Source organism: Piliocolobus tephrosceles, chromosome 12 (assembly GCF_002776525.5).
Source record: "Piliocolobus tephrosceles isolate RC106 chromosome 12, ASM277652v3, whole genome shotgun sequence".
NCBI lineage: Eukaryota > Metazoa > Chordata > Mammalia > Primates > Cercopithecidae > Piliocolobus > Piliocolobus tephrosceles.
In genome coordinates this window covers 104,028,997-104,045,902 of record NC_045445.1, presented here as the reverse complement: position 1 = coordinate 104,045,902, position 16,906 = coordinate 104,028,997, and the positions used below count along the sequence as shown (strand labels likewise).

Sequence of the window (16,906 nt, the reverse complement as noted above, 5' to 3'; positions counted from 1 at the left end):
AAAAAAAAAAAAAAAAAAGCCTGAAGAAAGCAAGGGCAACTGAACCGCCAAGTATCTTCTTCCATACTATGCTCCTCCCTGTAGAGAGCAGAGGCTTGTTCGCCAGAGAAATTCAAGGAAAGAAGCTCCAGTTTGGGGAGAGGAGGCAAAATGGAGTGCAGAAGAGAAGGGGCGGTCAGGCGCCTTCCTTCCCCTTTTCTATTCCTAGAATACCAGTGGCCATGCTTAAACTCTCCCTTTCCCCCATCACACCCTCCCTCCTATCTTTGCAGGAGAAGGTAGGATTCTTCTCTCCATACTCTGAATGGTTAAAGAGAAATCTCCAGATTCCAGCTTCTGGGGATTCTCTAATAAAAGGAAGCCTCAGGAGTTGACTGGGCAGTGAAATCCATTAATCAACAAACCCCTTCCCCCGACCAAAGCATCCAACATTAAAGACAGAAACCAAAACAGCAACAGAAAAAAAAAAAAAAAAAAAGGAACCAACGGCAATTCAGGGAACGAAGGGAAAGATGTGAGATATGAGGATGTATTACATTCCTGAAAAAAGAACAGAAGACTACAAGAAAGGAATATCTGGATGAAAAACGTGCTCTTGGAATGAAAAATATTAATATGATAGTAAAAGACGCAGTAGAAGGGCTGGAATACAAACTTAAGCAAATCCCTTAGTAAATGCATCCTAATGAAAAAGAAAATCTGGGAGAGAAAATATCCAAATTCGAGAGATCTAAAATCTTTCTATTTATTATTTATTTATTTTCCATACAGAGTCTTGCTCTGTTGCCAAGGCTGGAGTGCAGTGGCACGATTATAGCTTACTGCAGCCTCGATCTCCCAGGCTTAAGTGATCCTCCAGCTTCAGTCTATTGGGTAACTGCAACTACAGGCACGCACCACCATGCCTGGCTAATTTTTTTATTTTTATTTTTGTAGAGACAGGGTCTCACTATGTTGCCAGGCTGGCCGAGAACTCCTGAGCTCAAGTCTCCTCCTGCCTCGGCCTCACAAAGTGCTGGGATTACAGGTGTGAGCCACCACACTTGGCCTTAAAATCTTAGCAATAGGAGTTCTCATAATAGAGAAGAAATTATTAAATAATTAATAGAAAATTTCTCAGAACCAAAGGACAGTGACTCCAAACTAGAAGAGCCTATAGGGTGTTAAGCACAATGAATCCATATATAGTTACACACACACACACACACTCTCTCTCTCTCATCATGAACTTTCAGAATACCAGGAATAAAGAGAAGATCCTAAGAGCATTCCAAAAGAATAAATAGCAATGGAAATCAATATTAAGCTAAATTTTCAGTCACTGTAACAGGAAGTTAGCAGACAGTATCTGCAAATGATCAATTATGGTATCATGTGCAGTGCACTCAATATGTACATGCTGTTTTAAATAGCAGAAGCAGCTAGAAGTGCTAAAAGTGGCTCCTTCTTGTGAATGGGTCTGGGGGGTGGAGAAGAATGTGGCCAGAGACTGCTGTTGTTGAAATAAGCTTTTTAGAATGATTTGATAATTTTTAACTATCAACATATGTCAGTTTGATATGAATAAAATTTTAAGGAGTGTAAAAGCAGATGAGAGACTCTGAGACATGATTTTCCAGGGAGTAAACATGTAAAAGTCAGATGTGGAAAGAAAGAAGTGCTACTAGTCGGGATTATATTCAGGAGGAATGAGTCTCTCAGTTTTCCTCCCTGCTCCAAAATTCTGCCCGTAGCCTCCTGGGCCACTGACGTAAGGTGATTTTTCATGCCATCATTTACTATATAACATGCACTCTAATATACACCATGCTTGCTAGATGAGGTTGTAAGGAGAGAATCAGGACATAAGGAAGATCTCCAGTCCTAACAATAGTATAGGTCAGAGGAGGAGGAGGAGGCAGGGGAAGCAGTTCAGAGAAAGGTCTGAATATTACAGGAGTGAGAACAAATCAGTCAGTCAGTGACTCCAGTTACCCCTGAAGGTTATCTCCCCAAGTCTGCCATCGAGGAGGGAGGCCTCCCTCTGTCTCATGGCTAGAAGCATCATTTACCAAATCCTAGCCATCCTTTCAAAATAATCTGGAAAAGCCTATGAATCGTATAGAAGATAAATCTCCTTATTTCATCGCCATGCTGTGCTTTCCATAAAATACGTGGTCCCAATTCTCCACCTGAGTCCCCTGCTTCACTCCTCTCCAAACGACATTGGCTCTTGTTAAAACTCTGATCCATGGTCAAAGGACAAAGATTTGCCACTCTGGAGGAAATTCTTTTCAAAAGGCTTTGAAGGCAATTCCAAAGAAGAACTTTCTATGGCCACATTGTTGGAATCAGTGTGCAGCCTTCCAGGGTGACTGCCCTAAAGGGCAGCACTAATTCTGGCTTTGAAGTGTTTCTACGCTTGTTAAAAAGTCAGCCTTCTTACTTTCAAGTCCTAGCTCACAGTGTGAAAGTGTTTTCCTAAAACCTCCATAAATTCTTCTTTCCCTTTGATACTCACGAATCCACCATTTTCTCCACTACACAAACTCAGAGACATGTTTGTGGAAAAAGGGGGAGGGAAGGCAATTCCTCTGGTTCCTTTCTAGATAATACGACCCCTCGAACATGCTTCCTGATGTCTTGCTAGGTGGGAGTTCTTAGAACTGAGTCTGATGTGACGTTTGACTGATGTTCATACTCTCCCTCCCCAAAACGATAAATGGCTTGAAAACCACAGAAGCCATCCATCTCCTTGCTATGGGGAATAATCCTGAGCTGCTCTATTTCCACCCTTGGTAGAGGTAAAAGGCTCAGTGGCAGCTGTATTTTGCTGAAGAGGAGCCTTCTTCTCCTCTATTGCAAAGGTCACCCCATCATTTAGGGGAATGGTCTGGAAGGGAGAGAAGATGGTGAAGATCCATTTTTGACTCAGTTGTATTTGGTTTCAGTCCATTACCCAACAAACCCAGGGGTGCATCCCGAAACACCTGGTAAAAGTCATCAAGGCCAGACATTTGAGAAGAGGTGGAGCTCTGGGCCCCTGCGTCAAGTTGCCAACAAGTAACTCTGGTTATCTCTAAATAGTCGTGTCTCTAAATTCCAATTCTGACTACAGCACAGATCTCTGTGAGGTGGGTCACAGCTGCCAGGTAAGGACTGTACATAGAGTCGATACTCTGTTTGTCCACATGGTTTGGGATTTAAAAGAAAAGTCTTTTCAACTAGAAATTTCCTTACATTTGAAAAGGTAGAAAGCATCTGGGTGGGTGGATGTGTCTGACAAAGACACAGAGAGAGTGAGAGGAGAGAGCACACAAAGTAGGAAAAAGGGAGAGACAGAGAGAAGGGGCTTCTCTCTGGAAACTTCATCAGTACACCAAACACTCTGCCACAATAGCTACCACATGGCTCAGCCCTTGCCCTTCACCCTCACTGCCAGGTATTGTTGGGCGAAATCACAGGAGCCCTAACCCTGCCTCTGGGAGCAGGGCAGGGGGCAGGGCTGGGTAGACTATAATGAGATGATTTTAAAGCCCTGTTAACTTTTTCCATTTTAACTGATATTTCTGGATGAGGCACCAGCTCTCTTGGGAGGCCAGTTCTAAGGCATTCCATGGAACCCAAAGCCAACTATAAAAGTCTAGCTCAGGACAGAGCTGCTGGGGAGAGTTGCACTTGAATCTCTAGTTATTCCAAGTCTAGATTCAGAAGGCCACAATTAGGGGAGAAGGCTGCCCCTTTCCTTCCCAGTCCCACGAAGAATACAGAATGGAACGACTTCAGAATTCCCTCTACCTCTTACGGTCTAAGAATCAGAATTTCTTGCTTATTATTAGAGAGGAACATTAATATCCAAATGAAGGCTCAGAGGGGTTGAGTAAATGCCCAAGAATCGCATGGCCAGGAAGCAGTAGAGTTGACCTGCAGAGGCAGGAGCAGCTCTGGTGGATACCAAGCCCATGTTTTTCTCCCCCGTGTCCAGTGCATTAGCACAGGACAAGTCTTTGAGGCTGCAAAAATGAATGAGGTCTAGTCCCTACCCCCAGGAGCTCAGAGGCAAAGACTTAGAGTTATCTTAGGGAATTGTAGTTCTGCTTCCATTAGAGGCTCATCTTGGCCTGGAGCACAGTCTTCAGTGAAAGACTCCCCTTATACCTCAGAGTTTACACTTATGAAATGAGGAATAATGCCTACTGTCAATTAAAATGTACCTTTTAATATGCTCAAAAACTTGCAAAATATTCTAAGGCCTTTAGCACTACATCAATACAAAGCGTCACTCCTATTATTAATGGATAATCGCTACCACTATAAGAACATTTGAGTCTGATGCTCTGTACGTTAATGAAGTGAATTTGTTTGGTATGTAAGGTGACCTTATACCAGCTCCCACAGCACAAACTGACAGGGGCTGACGTAACCAGATACAAAAAGATTTTGAAGTCTTGATTCCAGTTTGAGTTATGCTAACATAATAGGAAAAGGCCAAGCTAAATTATAAGAAAAAATGGGAATGGGGTAGAAGGAAAATCCTGGTACCAAAATATAGGGTTAGGAGAAATACATGGGTAGCAATTACTGGGTGAAAGAAAACATCCAACCCTTTAGCCATATTGTTTTTCATCTCCTGATCTGAATTCACACAGCAGGGTTACACGGCTGCTCAACAGCTGCCTAGCTTCATCCCAAGGCAGGTAAAACTACTACTGGGCAAGAGCGTGCATTGAACAAAGTCAACAAGCTCCATGCCTGCCTCCCACGGGAGACTGCAGACGTCAGAGGGGGCTCTGGCTTAGCGTGCCATAAGGAGGGCTGTGCAGAAAGAGACTCTGGTCAGGGCTCTGTAAAGCCCTGTGGAGTCTGTGGGGAACAATAAGAATGCAGAATATAAATGTAAGCTGTAGGCTGATGGGCCCATTAGGAATTAGGGCAGTCTTTGAAAGGAATCTGCAGAGATGATGCAAAACACCAAGCATGTGACCCAAATCATGGCAGGGCATATTGGAGGGAGAGGGGAATGGGAATGAGACATTTTCTAATCTGATTAGTCTGAAGTTTCCCCTGAGTGTGGAGAAGGGTCACTGCACAATTAGAGGCAAAGTTAGACTGAACATGGTCTGCTTAGCAGCTGAGCGGGATGACCTCCTCAAAGCTAAGCTGGGCTTGGAGACAGATGTGTTCAGAGACTGAGACGACTTCGAAGCAAGTTCTGAAACAATCTTTTTGCATTTAATGTCAAATCGTAAAGGCAAAGACAAAACAGTCTGCTGAGAGAATGAGAGGATGATGACTTGGTGGCCTCAGCACTGGATAAGAAACATGTAGGTCCTCCAGAGGCCAGGCTCCCACATTACTGGACTTTCCAGGACAACTCATCCTCAAGGCCATCAAAAGATAATCTAATAAACATCCACAGCTTCCTGACTAGAAGACAGCTTAATGTGTGAAAGGCATTCAGATCCAATTGTTGTAAAACATGGCTTCCTCTACATAGAAAGACACAGGTTTCTTCCAGTTCATTTCTAAGTCCGAGTGTGTGGTCTATGGTCCCTGACTTTAATTTCTCTCCTAGTCCTCAATCAATTCTTTGCACGAGGTACTGTGCTGGGTACTTTATGTATGTTATCTCAATTAATCCTCCTAACCACTAGGAAATAGGTACTGTTATCTCATTCGAGAGATAAGGAATCTGAGGTTCAGGCAGGTCAAAACCCATGCATAAGATCACACAGCTAATAAGTGGACTCAAAGAATTTAAGAGATGGGAGTGGAGGAGGGGGGTCAAATTGTCAGGATGTGACAACCCACTGGTTATTTATAGGTGGTGAATCAAACAGAAGCAGTGTCTGCATCTGAATGAATCAAAGTTCAAGTCACAACTCTTCATTACAAGGCAAGGGATAAAGAGACACATAAATAGTGCTGTGAGAATTCTTAGGAGGAGATAATCACTCTGATGATCAGCCAAACAAATGCAACAGAGCTTCATGGACGTAGTGCCACTTGAAATGGGTCTTGAAGGAAGAGCAAGCTTTCAGCAAGTGAAAACCATTGGGAGCTATTGCCTACTGAAGAAATAGCAAGAGAAAAGGCCAGAGGAAAAAAAAAAAGGGGGGGGAGCCAGGGAAGGCAGGAGGTATATGCATAAAATGCTAAACGGCCCGTGTGGCTACACTACTGGGAACAGGAAAGGGAGTTTTGGGGGTAGGGGATGATAACTGTGAAGAACTCTGAGTCCAAGGCCTGCCTACTTCATCTCAGTTCCTTTACAGCAGGATCCCTCACATGGCTGCTAGCAAATAAAAGCAAATAGGGTTAAACAAAAACAAAATCAAAACAAAACAAATAGAGTTGATAATCTAGAAAATTATTCCAGGTCGATTCAATGCACACACACATCCAACTAGATTTGCCCTCTTCTGGGTTTCCCTCCTGACACCTTGGACCCTAGTTCTCTGACATAGAATTTGGCTTTACCTGTTCCTTTGGTTTCTCCTTTTGTCTCAAACAAGGACTCCCCACTTCAGACCCTATTTGAGAACAATGCTCCAACTGTCAACCCTAAGCCCCACTATGGAGAAGGAGCTTAATTAAAACTTAAAGAGATGGTCCTTCCTTAGAGAGCAAAGAGACACCACAGAAGGTTTGTGAGTAAAAGTGCAATATGATGTCATGTATTTTTGCTCTTAGAAGGTACTTAGCTGCTATATGTAAAGATGGATTTAAACATTTAGAGACTCGTGGATGAAAGACCAATGTGGTGGCACTGCAGTATTTAAGAAGCAATACAGGTCAGAACAAGAATGACGATAGTGGAAATGAAGAGGAGAGAGTAGACGCAGGCAGTAAGGAAGAGGTAGAACTGTCAAGACATTCTAATCTACTGGCTATTTGTAGACAGTAACTCAAAATAATTAGAAGCAGAGGATGTGCCTTTGAAAAGTTCAGGATTTAATTCACAGCTCTTCTTCTTCCACACTATGTGACTTTGGGCAAAATACCTTGTCTCTCTAAACCTCAGCATCCTTATGTATGAGATACAAAGGATAACAGTTCCGACCTCACCAAGCTGTACTCAAAAAGTAAATGAGATAATGTATCCAAAACAATGATCACAATGCCTAGAACACAGCCAAAAATGTCAGAATTATCAAGATATATAAGTCAGAGGAGGAGCTAGAGTGAGTGATGCTATAGGACGCATAAGAGGTGGCTGGAGTCTAGGTGGCTGAGAGGGACATGCCAGGAAATCAAAAGTCAGGTTCAACAGTAGAATTGATGTGTTTTAGAAAGCAGTTCACCATGCTCTCCTTTTACAGCATCCTAATCTCTATGTTTTACATCTGGTGTTCTATCAGGACAGAGCCCCATGCTAATAACCCTAGGTTCTCTTACTGCATGTCTGTAGCTATCAGGAACTGCTGCTTTGAAAAACCTGCCCTGAATTTTACATCTAATGTCCTCCTAACCAATAAAGTTGTGTATTTCATTTTGCTCCAGGAATCTGTGGATATATAAGTGTGTATTCATGTTAAAAAGATAAAATAATAATTTGTAATAGGCTCTCTAACATTCAAAATCAAGACAAACTTTTCCTTCAGGAACACTTAAATGGAGGTAGGTCACCAATAATATAATCAAAACAGTTAAGGGTAAATCAAGGATAATTAAAGGGAGATGTAAAACCAGGAATGGTCCCCCAGATAAAACTATGCAGGCCAATCCCTATCAAGAGTGGAACTCTAACTTACCTTGACAATAAGGATTCTAGAAGATCATCACTCAGAGGTAATCTGGAGGATTTGCACAGCCTTTTAATGTCTTTGGTGGGCAATACATTTTTTCTGCATTAAAACAGAGTAAATGAGCTTTTATATACCTTGTATACCTTTAGTAACAATTACATATTATAGGAAAGAAAATACATTTGTGATGTTTCCTGAGAATGTACACATGGAAGTATGAAAATTGGCATTGGAATTCACAATAAGGAAGAACAGTCATATTTCATTTCATCAACTTTTTCTATTTCAGAGGCCACCAGACTCCATCCTTACAAAGGCTTTTCCTTCAAGATGCAGATTCTTGGTTGGTGACAGTACAGCCTATTAAGGCCACAGCCACAAGTGTTGCTCTAAGTAATTGATCTGCATTCTTGACCACTAGTCAAAAATGGTTCTGATATTTGAAAACATCTCTTAATTTGACAGGCATCTAGAGCCTCCAACACAAGTATGATATGACTTGAGGGTGTTTTTCTGTTCTTTTCCTTGGACCCAAACCTTATAACCTGGAAGCCCCAGCTGGGGCCTCAATATTCACTTCAATTTTTTCAGATGCTAGCAGTTTTCTCTAGAGCAGCCCAACAGTCATTTTCTCCAGTCTTCTGGGGGCAAAGAAATGCTTGTCCAATGTTCTCATTCAGCCAACACTTTTCCAGGCATCAGGCAAAATTAGAACCAACAGGAAAGAAAGTTGGCTCTTTTCTTTGCAATGAGAATGTTTATATCTAGAATGAAAGCTTGTTGGATCTGGAAGAACCTCAGGCTATCTGGTCAAGCAGCCCCATTGTTCCCAAGAAGTGTTCCTTGAATGAAGGAGGGCCACACTTCTCACTCTGGGGAGGGGCACCACCAGGGTGGAAGGAAGGCAGGGCCAGGGCCATGCAAAACTCAGGTCACACATCTTCTAGGAAGCTTGGGGAAGCTTAAAGAGTCAAGGAAAAATACCACCTTTATAAAAACTCAAAGAGGATGCATTATGGATTAATAAAAAAATGTTTATTTCTAAGACAAAGTATGGGACCTACACAGATATTCAGGGTATGCAGTTAGCCACTTGGGTGCAGACTTCAAGTTTGGGGATAAGGAAAGAGGTCATAAGGAAGAGAGATGGCAGTGGTGTGCAGCATAAGGATTAGAAGCTAGAGTGAGAACTAAGATTTTTCTAATTCTAGATGAAATCTAGAAATTTATATTTCTAGATTTATAGAAATCTATAGAAAGAAATATAGAAATTTATATTTCTCCCCCACTGTATCAGGTCTGTAAGATGAATAAAAAAAAATTAAGATGTTTGCATCCAGTTGTATATAACAATGACTTAATGAAGCTCAACATGCAGACAATCAACGTATAAGAAATAGCTTATGCTGAACTTCATTATTTTCAAGAAGAAATAATTTCAAAGAAATTCTATAGAATGTTTGCTTGAAAATTCCATTTTCTGTTTATTATAAAAGTTACATGTATAAATCTCCATCAGTAATAAAATAATGTAAAAAGATCACATCTCAGAATTAACCCTTCTAACATTTTGATTTACTATGCTTCAGTTGAAAGCTTCTAGAAACAAATGAAAAGAACATGCAAGGGAGAGGCCTATTCTTTCAAAGGTACAGGGCCTCTCCTATTCCATCAACAAGACCAGCCTGGCCAACATGGTGAAACCCTGTCTCTACTAAAAATACAAAAAAAAAAAAAAATTAGCTGGGCGTGGTGGTACGAGCCTATAGTCCCAACTACTCAGGAGGCTGAGGCAGGAGAATCTCTTAAACCTGGGAGGTGGAGGTTGTAGTGAGCCGAGGTCATGCCACTGCACTCTAGCCTGGGTGACAGAACCAGATGCCATGTCACACATACACACACACACACACACACACACACACACACACACACACACAGAGCTCACCATCACTGGGAAATATCTGTACCCAAATACTTCTCCGAAAATTATTTAAGGTGTCTGTGCTAAACAGTAGAATATGAGTATGATGACACATGTCAATTTTCTTTTTGCACTTTTTGATAAAATAGAAATTCCTTCATTATTCAGGTTCACAGAAATGTAAATGATTAGAATCAATAAAACAAAAGCTTACTTTTCTCGATCTTCATACACACAGGAATAAATGAAACTGTCGAAATTCTCAAACATATTTTTCTTGAACTTTTCGTGGGCCAGCGCGATTAAGAAATCCACATCTGAACAGGTGCCCTCAGGCGCACGGTAGTGACGTACAATGGTTACAAATTCTTGCTCTGAGAGGTTTCCAACAGTAAAAGACATTAATATGTCTCTGTAATAAAAATGGAAAAACATTTATAAGCTGATACATAAGAATACAGTATTTTACCTCTCCTTCTATTTAAAAGATCCAAATTCCATTTTATAAAACTTTTACCAACTGTACAGAGGTCAGGTGATTTTTTTAAACTTAATTTCTCTACTTAATTTGGGAGCAGCAGGAAGGCACCAATGCCAGAATGGAAAATCATAGGCACTGTAGCTTATAAATAAAATGGCATTTTGCCCAGAGTCAAACACCTACCAAATAACAGCCTGCAACCAGGAAGTAAATTTTTAAAGGCCTTGAATGGTCAAAAAACCTGTCACCAAGTACATGACTTTATTCAATGCCTATTAATCTTCCTTACACAAAATAGTAACAGGCTTGCATTTCTGGTTTCCTGGGACATAAGATTTGTTAAGTTAATAAATTAGAAAGGTGTTTTGGGATGGAGAAAGCAATCACACACATTTCTGTAATAAAAAGTAAAAATGGACACACCCTAGCAGTGAGAAAAAAAAATAAAAGAAAAAAATGAAAAGTTAAAAGACCTATGTAAGCATACAGCTATCTGCATCTTTAGAAGGCAAATGATACTGAGATTATTAGGCAGAGCTTAAAAAAGTAAACAGCAACATATCAATGAAGAAGACTCGAGGCCTAACAAATTGGCTGAATTATTTTCAATGTAACTCTGTGTGAAAGCCATAAACTATGCAGCATACATCAGAAAGAATTACATCAAAACGATTAAAATGCAAAATGTTATGTGGTTACAGGAATAAGCTTCCACTGTCTAGAAAATTTATTTACTGGAAATAATTCAGTTTCCAAGAATCCTGAATAAACAAAGGAATAGAAAATTTTATTTGGCCTTCTGCTAGAAAGAGGTCTTTCAGAATAAATGCTTTCAGTTCTTTCAGGTATTTCTGGACATTATCATTTAATAATTCTAGATTCTCCTAGTCAAGAATTTCCACAGAGTCTAGGAAAGCCCACAGCAATGATGTTGACCTATCTAAAGGAAATTCACTTCATCTACATCTACTTCTCAAGTTTCCTCGGTTGTTTTGTTTTGTTTAAATTTGGTTTTGCTGTTGTATTTTTAATGGGAAATGAATGCAAAATCCAACCAAGATGATCCCAGAATTTCAGCAAGTCAGGTCAGACAACCAATTAGTAATATTGGCAGGAGGCTCGCTATATGGAAAACACTGTAAAAGGCTCTCTGGCATTTTAACTTTTCCGAGTCTGTTATCTGTTTGCACTGTCCAAGCATATAGAAGAACTTTCAAAGCCACAAACTGGTAGGGCCACTTAAATAAACAGTAATAGCAATAACTTCTGCCATTTGTTGAGTACTAACTGTGTGCCAGGTCCTGTGCTAACAGGGACTTCTGACATCTAGTCTAGGAGGTGGTGCTACTATTATCCCCACTGTACAGATGTGAACTGAGGCAGAGAAATGTTAAGTAACCTGCCTAACGTCACAAAAGCCAGAATGTGAACCCATGTAGTCTGGCTCTAAAGCCCATGCTCTTGCATACTACTCTATCCCTCTTCTGTTGGGACACAGAAGGTGGAGAGAACTGATGGAGTGGGGCTCAGTCAGGAAATCTGCCTAAAGGCAGTGGGGTTTAAGCTGATTTTTTATGAACCTCTATTGCCTTTATTGTCCATCATCTCTGCTTTGAGGGCTATCACTAACCATTATTTAAAAACTAAGAGAAAATAATTTCAGAAAACCTGAGTCACCAACCATCACTGACAGAGGACTAAGTAACCACAAAAGAGCCACTCCAAGTAAAGCCCCTGGCTCCTCTACAATACTGGTCAAGAAATAGTCATGCCATGTGTGTAAAATGGAACACTACACCATCATTAAAAGTATGATGTTTGGGGCCAGGTGCGGTGGCTCATGCTCATAATCCCGGCACTTAGGGAGGCCAAGATGGGCAGATCGCCTGAGGTCAGGAGTTCGAGACCAGCCTGGCCAACGTGGTGAAACCCCATCTCTACTAAAAATACAAAAATTGGCTGGGCGTGGTGGTGCACACCTGTAATCCCAGCTACTCGGGAGGCTGAGGCACGAGAATCACTTGAACCCAAGAGGCAGAGGTTGTGGTAGCTGAGATTATGCCACTGCACTCCAGCCTGGGTGACAGAGTGAGACTCTGTCTCAAAAAAGAAAAATAAATAAATAAAAATAAAAAAGAAGATTATAGAAGAATATATCTAAAAGTTAAAAAAAAAAAAAAGTTATGATGTCTGGGAGGCTGAGGCAGGAGGATTGCTTCAGCCCAGCAGTTTGAGGCTGCAGTGAGCTATGACCATGCCACTGTACTCCAGCCTGGGCAACATAGTGAGAACCCATCTCTACCAAAAAAAAAAAAAAGCTGGGCATGGTGGCATGCACGTATAATCCCAGCTACTTGGGAAGCTGAGGCAGGAGGATCACTTGAAGTTAGGAGTTTGAGGCTGTAGTGAGCTATGATCATACTGCTGCACTCCAGCATGAGTGACAGACCAAGACCCCATCTCTAAAAAAAGAAAAGTATGGTATTGATTGATATTTATTGGTATGACAGATGTCCATGCTATGTTGATAAATGTAGTATGATCTCAGTGAAAAATCAAGATACGGTGCACATATAGTCATAGAAATAAGACCAGAAGGATGCATGCCAAAACATCAATAGTATTATCCTGAATGGCTGAGATGTCTTTTTAAAACAAAACGTATTTCCATTTTTTTCTGAATTTTTGTAATAATCAAATATTATTTTCATTGTCTAAATGAAAAAAAAAACATTTGAAAGCATTTCCTTTTGAGAGTAGAATATGGTGTGAAGAAGAGAAAGTGGCATGCTCCCAAGGACAAGGAAAAAGAACATGTGAAGCAGTAACTAGAAACTTTCCATACATCTTTCACTAAACTTATTATAGCACCACCAGAACATAAAAGTTTATTTTCCTTTTCATTGGATAAACTGAAATTATCCTGGCTTCACTGCAGTTAAAATTTATATCTGCTGGGTTTCTGTATGCTTGGGTTTTAAACAGCTCAGTATTCCAGTTTTACATGGCGCTACACGAGAGTTTCAAACAAGCTGCGCTATACTTGAAACTGCTGACAGCCCTGCAGGGCATCAGGGGCTCCTGGAGCGGCTGCCTGTGTGGCTGCTGTGCCCACATGAGGCAGATTCCTGCACCAGGGATCTCAATCAGGATGTACAAGCCTCACCTTGCAGACCTCAGATGGCTGTTGCCACTCTGCCCCGCATTTGCCACATGTGTGTTTTTCAGGATTCACCCCGCCCTGTTAAACTTTAGTAGGATTCACAAAGAATTAAAAATCAAAAGTCACACATTCCAATTTTTATTGTAGTAAAAGACACATAGCATCAAATTTCCCATTTGTGACACTTAGTATATTCACAATGTTGTACAACTACCACCTCTATCTAGTTCTGAAACATTTCCATCACCCCAAATAAACCTCATACCCATTGAGCAACCACACCTCTTTCCTCCCTCCTTCCTAATCTTCCCCCTACCCAGAAACCACTAATCTGCTATCTCTACAGGTTTGCCAGATTCTGGATATTTTATATAAATGGAATTATGTAATATGTATTCTTTTGTGATTGGGTTCTCTCAGCATATTTTCAAAGTTCATCCATGTTGTAGCATGTATCAGGACTTCATCGTTTTTCACTGCTGAATTCTTATTCATTGTACTATCATACTATTGTTCATTGTATGAATGTGCCATACTTTGTTTATCCACTCATACGTCCATGGACATGTGGGTTGTTGCCACCTTTGGCTGTTGTGAATAGTGCTGCTATGAACATCTGTGTACAAGTTTTTGTGTAAACACCTGTTTTCAATTCTTTGGGGTACATATACCAAGGAGTGAAACTCCTGGGTCACAGGTAAGTCTGTTTAACCTATTGTGGCACTGCCAAACTGCTTTCTGCACACTCTATTTTTGCTTAGCAGCAGCCACAAAAACATAGGTCCAACTTCCATCAAGCATAGCCCTTCCTAAAAACGTCATACTGAACTTGAAATAAGATCTGATAGCAAAATCTGATCTCAGTACTTCTTGACTAATCATTTCAGGGAAATAAAAATGTATTTTACAAGGCAGTTGTGATTGTATTGATCTTGTGTCCTGTGATTATTATTACTAATCTTGAAGATTTAGATAGCAAGTTACCTTTGCCTTTAGCCAACACTGCACTACATTCCTGGAACTAATATTTTTATACAGTATAATACTATAATATCACAGTATTATTTAGTTAATCTTATAAGGGATGCTGCCATGATTTTCTCTTGGCTTTTGTAACTAAAGTCATAAGACTCAAAAAAAATGCCAAGATGCTCTAGGGTATTGAGAATTCTATGCAGAATTCTGAAACATGAAACGCTAAACAGCTTTATAAGACATAATTCCATTAAAGTCATCCAGTAAAATGGTGAATCAAAACTTCCTTTTAAAGCTCTGAATCTCAGGGTATTTTCTTACTTGTTGAATCATTAAAGTCTGAGCAATGTCTTTCAAATAAACTAAAAAAAATTACTTTTAGCATAAACAAGGGCTCAAGAGCCTAAGCCTTCAGACCCTAAGGCATACAGCAAAATCTAGTTGAGCCTAAATTAAACCAAGCAGCAGTTTTGGCGACAATTAGGTGGCACCCTTTCTCATTACTTTCAATTTGATATTCATCAAATAAAATGTGTTTTGCTTCCTGTAATCAGAAGCTGTGCACACCTGCTCATATTCTACCCTCCCTCAGGCCTTCTCTTACACTTGTGGGCCTAAGCTGTCCATACAAAACAGAAACCCTTGCTGTATTGTCACTTATATTCCAGCATGTCATACTGTGGTTTTGTTCAAGGTTGAATCTGTGGCTAGAGTATTGCCAGACAGTAGAGGGCGGTAGAGAGAGCTGGTAGAATATGTGTCAGAGGAAGGAGAGATAGGAAAATACATCACAGAGAGTCCAATACAAATGTCTGACCAAACAGGTTTTGCTACAGGCCTAACCAGAGTTTAATGCCATGTACAAAGCTCTTCAACTTCACTGGAGAACAAGGCCATTACAGATGGCCACTTCACCTCCAGAGAGTGCAGTTATAGACTTGTGGTATAAGTGGTTTCTTCTGGAGTTATGCAACATGGTGGCCTCACAAGACAGACCAAGGAATTCCACAGAAAAGGGGAAAAAAGGGGTCACTGCAGACTATCAGAAAACTATCTACTCCAGCTGAGGTCACAAGCTTGTTTTCAACCGGGAGGCAGTGTGGTTTAGTGGAAAAAGTGTGAGCTTTCAAATTACATTGACCTGTATTAAAATTCCAGTCCCACTGATTCACCAGTAAATGGGAACTGTGGTAAACTACTCAACTTCTCTGAACCTCAGTTCCTTACCTGTGAAACAGGACAAGACCACTTGTGAAATAGAATTTTATTTTCCTATAGAAGCTAGGATGGTATGTTAAAACAGAAGTCAGACCATGTTCTTTGCCTGTTCAAAACCCTGTAAGGGCTTGCCATCTCTCTCGAAGTGGAACTCAAAGGTCTCATGATGGCTTACAAGGCCTGACATGATTGGCCCCTCCTCTGCTGTCACTAGGAACTCATTCTCTACAACTCTTCCCATTCTTCCCTCTACACCTGCCTAAAACAAGCCAGGCACATTTCAACTTCAGAGCCTTCGTATTTGCTGTTCTCTCTACCTGGAATGGAATGTTCTTCCCCAAGACAGTCACATAGGTTATTCCTTCACCTCCTGTAGGGCATTTTATCTTGTTAGATGTCAGTTTCTCTGTGAGGCATTCTCTGGCCAACCTTCCTAAAAGTGTGACCCCTGGCGGGGCATGGTGGCTCACGCCTGTAATCCCAGCACTTTGGGAGGCCAAGGTGGGCAGATCACCTGAGGTCAGGGGTTCAAGATCAGTCTGGCCAACATGGTGAAACCCTGTCTCTACAAAAATTAGCCAGGCGTGGTGGTGCACGCCTGCAGTCCCAGCTACTCGGGAGACTGAGGCAGAAGAATTGCTTGAACCTGGAAGGCAGAGGTTGCAGTGAGCTGAGATTGTGCCATTGCACTCCAGCCTGGGCAATAAGAGCGAAACTCTACCTCAAAAAAATAATAATAATAAAAAAAATAAAAAGTGCGACCCCTTCCTCCACAACTCTGGCACTTCCTAACCCTTTTCCTGCTTTCTTTTCCTCAGTGTCATTCATCACACTCTAACGGTATATAATTACTTATTTTGAAGATAGTCTTTATCTCCCTCCCACCCCCACTGGAGTGTAAGATCCACAGAGAGTAGTGGTTTTTGTCTATTTTGTTCATTGTTGAATCTGTGACACCTTAAATAGCCCCTGGCACATAGTAAGCTCTTTATAACAAATAGTCTGATGAAGAAATGAAAAATGAGGATTAAGTTAGCAAGATATAAAAAGCATTCAGCATAGTACCTTGAACTGTGAATGCTCAATAAATGATAGCAATTTTTATTATTCTCATCATCGCACAATGGAGATAATTTCAAGTTGTATTAAACTGAAAGCACTACTTCTCTTAAGTAAGTTTATCTTGAAGAAATGTGAAATGCTTTTGATGACTCTGAAACCTTACAATCTATCTGCAGGATATAAAATGAAAATGGCATGCTTGTTTTAAACAGTCATATTCAGGAGTAAGTCTAAAGTGCTAAAAAATAAACTCCAGGTGTGCCTCCTTTTATACAATGAATAGATCTGAAATGCTCCATAAATACTTAATTTTTAGAAATTGAATTAGATGCCCTCTTTCACTCTCTATTACATATAAA

At 40.6% G+C, this 16,906-nt stretch overlaps 1 protein-coding gene across 2 annotated transcripts in view; it reads right to left on the bottom strand.

Moving 5' to 3' along the window:
• Positions 1–16,906, bottom strand: part of EFHC2 (EF-hand domain containing 2) — a 209,584-nt gene that overhangs the window by 21,007 nt on the left and 171,671 nt on the right. The window contains exons 12-14 of one of the 2 annotated variants that reach the window (XR_002729725.1): positions 9,863–10,060; positions 9,703–9,704; positions 7,734–7,826 (exon numbers count right to left, since the gene is read on the bottom strand). Coding sequence is in view for 1 of the 2 variants with exons in the window: in XM_023202816.1 (XP_023058584.1) it covers positions 7,734–7,826; positions 9,863–10,060 (291 nt within the window). In the remaining variant the exon portion in view is untranslated. The remainder of the gene's footprint in view (positions 1–7,733; positions 7,827–9,702; positions 9,705–9,862; positions 10,061–16,906) is intronic. The other variant, XM_023202816.1, reaches the window with a different exon arrangement.